This window comes from Mercenaria mercenaria, chromosome 12, assembly GCF_021730395.1.
Source record: "Mercenaria mercenaria strain notata chromosome 12, MADL_Memer_1, whole genome shotgun sequence".
Lineage (NCBI taxonomy): Eukaryota > Metazoa > Mollusca > Bivalvia > Venerida > Veneridae > Mercenaria > Mercenaria mercenaria.
The window spans coordinates 73,125,311-73,128,600 of NC_069372.1; the positions used below are offsets into that span (position 1 = coordinate 73,125,311).

Here is a 3,290-nt window from a genome sequence, read left to right on the forward strand (position 1 = left end):
AAGTAAAGAAACCAATAAACAAACATGAATCAATCTCAAGTGTACCTTAAACTCAACTATCTTCTCCAACTGAAAGATGTTACTGTAGTAGTTAGAAAAAAACATGATCATAAATATGACGTCGAGTCAGATACAGGCTATAGCTCAAGTGGCCAAAAGAGTGATCAATGGAACGATTAATCCAGCAAGAAGATATGCACAGCTACTTGAAAGGAAAAGACTTTTGCTACGGTCTCTGGCTTCTGGAAACGTATCATTAACTAGAAAGAAAACATTGTTAAGACGCCATCACTCACTTATACCCGTATTGTTGAGAGCTCCCCATCTTTTTGACACTATTCTGGACGAAGTCAGGACGAACAGAGAAGCGTAAGAAGCCAAATATCAAACGAATACGAATGAAACCATGACCGACTTTTACCTTTATCTTAGCAGTAACGATTCGCAAATCATACATAAGAAAAACAATCCCTCAGATTTTTACATTCAGTTTCCCAAGTCATACGCTTTAGAGGATCGTTGGACCTGCGCTGTGACTGAAGTTACTCTTACCTGCGATTTTACGCCGAGAAGTAAAAGACTGTATTTGTGCTGCGATATTGTACAAGAGTCTTACGTATGAGACATTTTGTTGCCCGTTCTAAGGAACATAGAAATAGAAACCAGATACAAGAAACTTGAATTTATAGAATATAGTCGTCCGGTGTATCTGCCTGTGACTGTGAATTACTTTAATTCGGTGAGATTGTATTTGAAAGACCAAGACTTACAACCTGTGGAATTTAAAGCAAACGCTCTGCACTGCGTTTTGCATTTTAAAAAGGTATGGGCTCCATAGAAGTGTACGATTATAAACAAGAAAAATGGGTACCGGATAAACCGGACCCGGAAAAATGGATACAACATTTCAAAGACCTGAGGGACGGATACGTACGACCTGATCATATGGGTCGTTACATAGTGGGTAGCGGTGCTCATCTTAGGAAAATGGCCGAAATGAAAAAACAGCCAACAGTACAGCTGGTATCTCCCGTAGCACAAGCGATCGAAATCGCAAAGTCAGAAGTAAAACGTAAGAAGGAAGAAGAGGGTGAAAATCGTAAGAAGGTCAGTGGAAACACGAAAAAACGTAAGAATACGTCGCCAATAGCGTATACTAAACCAAAGAGACCAAGGTTTATCAATCCTGACTTTCAGCTATAAAGAAACATGGAAGATTTTCATAAAGAAGAATTGTCTTTGTTCACTACACCCTCAGCAACCACGGCAGTACAATCGAGAGAGTGGATCACTTATCGTCCAGCAAATCAAGTCACCAACTTATCGGCACTCGAATTTAACATACCCGGTCAGTCTTTGGCGTATTTGGATCTGAAAAGAAGCGTATTGAACCTTAAACTGCCAATTGTGAAAGGCGATGGCGCTCCTGTTAGCGCCGACGAAATAGTTGGTCCAATCAATCTACCATTTCACACCGTTTTCAGTCAGGTTGATGTATCTTTACAGCAGACCCCTTTGTCGCATACAGGAATCAATTATCCCTACAAAGCTTACATAGACACGATTTTAAAGTCAAACCGAAACAAACAGGAAAATCTGTTAAGGAGTCAACTTTATTATAAAGATACCGGAAACGTTGGCACCAATGACGGTAAAACGGGAAATAATAACGGGTTGTTTTACAGATGTGCGCTATTTAAAGGCAGTAAAATTGTGGAAATGGAAGGACCATTACATATCGATTTGTTTCAACAACCCAAGTTACTCATCAATGGAGTCGCTGTAGGCATTAAACTACATCTTAACCGCGACGCCTTCACATTAATCACTGACAGCCCTTCTCCTGACTATCGCATGAAAATAGTGGACGCTCACTTCAAACTCTGTATTCAGCGGATGAAAAGTGACGTATTAGTAGCGCACGACAATCTCATTCAAGGCATGTCAGCCATTTACCCTTATTTACGCACAGAGATCAAGACGGCGTCCATTGCTTCGGGTCAATTTAGTTACAGCGCTGACGATATATTTCAAGGACTGGTTCCATGTAAACTGATAGTAGGCCTGGTTCTTAGTGCGGCATTTAATGTAGTGCTTTTAAGAAGATTTAAGAAATGACGTTGCTGTTTGATTAGTTCAACCATGGTTACTCTTACGTTGCTTTGGTCTTCCTTCTTACGTTAATCTGTAGACTATAGGGTCCTGTCCCGGACAAATATGGGTTCTTAAACGGTATTTATCATTGGCGTGAGGGCTCATATCCACCAAAAAATAACCGTGTTTCGTGCTTAATGCGTCTTCATAAGCTTTCATGAATCCTTTTGTTTTACCAGGGTAGAGTTGTCGTCCCAATACTCCTACATGCGATATATCTCTCAAATTTTTCATGAGTACCATATACCACGTATTCAAGGCAACAGTACTGGCGTGTATACCTCCCGGATACAAGTTTTGTGTAATTAGTATGACAGATACCCTCCTATGGTGACAGCCCTGCGTAAATAGCAACTCCATGTCTTTGTTTCGCATTACTTCGTGCATGAGATCATCGATAATAATAAGCTTGTGCCTCTTGTCACGGGTAAAGTCGTCCATTTCTTCACCCGTTGGCAGTCCTTGTTTACTATAAAAGTTTGGAATAGACCTTTTCATGTCGTCAAATAAGTCTTGATGTATACCGTAACAGTATAATATGTGCGAAGGCGGTTCTCTTGAATACATATCCTTCACATTTTTCAAAAACCTGTAGACCCATTGCGTTTTACCGCTTTCGGTTTGACCACTAATACACATACTGGAGCAAGGTTCAAAAGGTAATGATGTTTTCATTATTTTTTGAGCTTTGGACTTGGTAAGGCGTATCCGATACAACTACTGAGTAGACTGATCCACAATTCGCTAGCACCGTTTTGAAGAGATAGGTTAATGATGGAGGTAATGATGATCACATAAACAATGATCATTTGACAAAAGTACACGATCTCAGCTTGAGGTACTCGAGTGCCTAATAAATGCCAACGGTCACTAACGGACCTGTTTTCTTCTTCATTAGAATGTGGAAAACGTATAAACGTTTCCCTTTTTGGGGTGTGAGTACCTGCGGGATTCATATTCTTACGTTGATTAAGGCGAGAATGCGAGTTCTTACCATGAAATGACAAACGCATCATATTCTTACAGGTTTTTATTCATGATATAAGACAATAGCAAAGTTAAACAATTTTTTGAATCAAAACTTGAAACAGTGTAGACAAAACTTAAAATTAAGATCACAGAAACAGTAACACAGA

The 3,290-nt window shown here is 39.7% G+C and overlaps 1 protein-coding gene across 1 annotated transcript; it reads left to right on the top strand.

Moving 5' to 3' along the window:
* Positions 1 to 1,209: 1,209 nt before the first annotated feature.
* Positions 1,210 to 2,118, top strand: LOC123533479 (uncharacterized). The gene has a single exon (XM_045315124.2). The coding sequence runs from the start codon at positions 1,210 to 1,212 to the stop codon at positions 2,116 to 2,118; it is 909 nt and encodes a 302-aa protein (XP_045171059.2).
* The last annotated feature ends 1,172 nt before the right edge of the window (positions 2,119 to 3,290 follow it).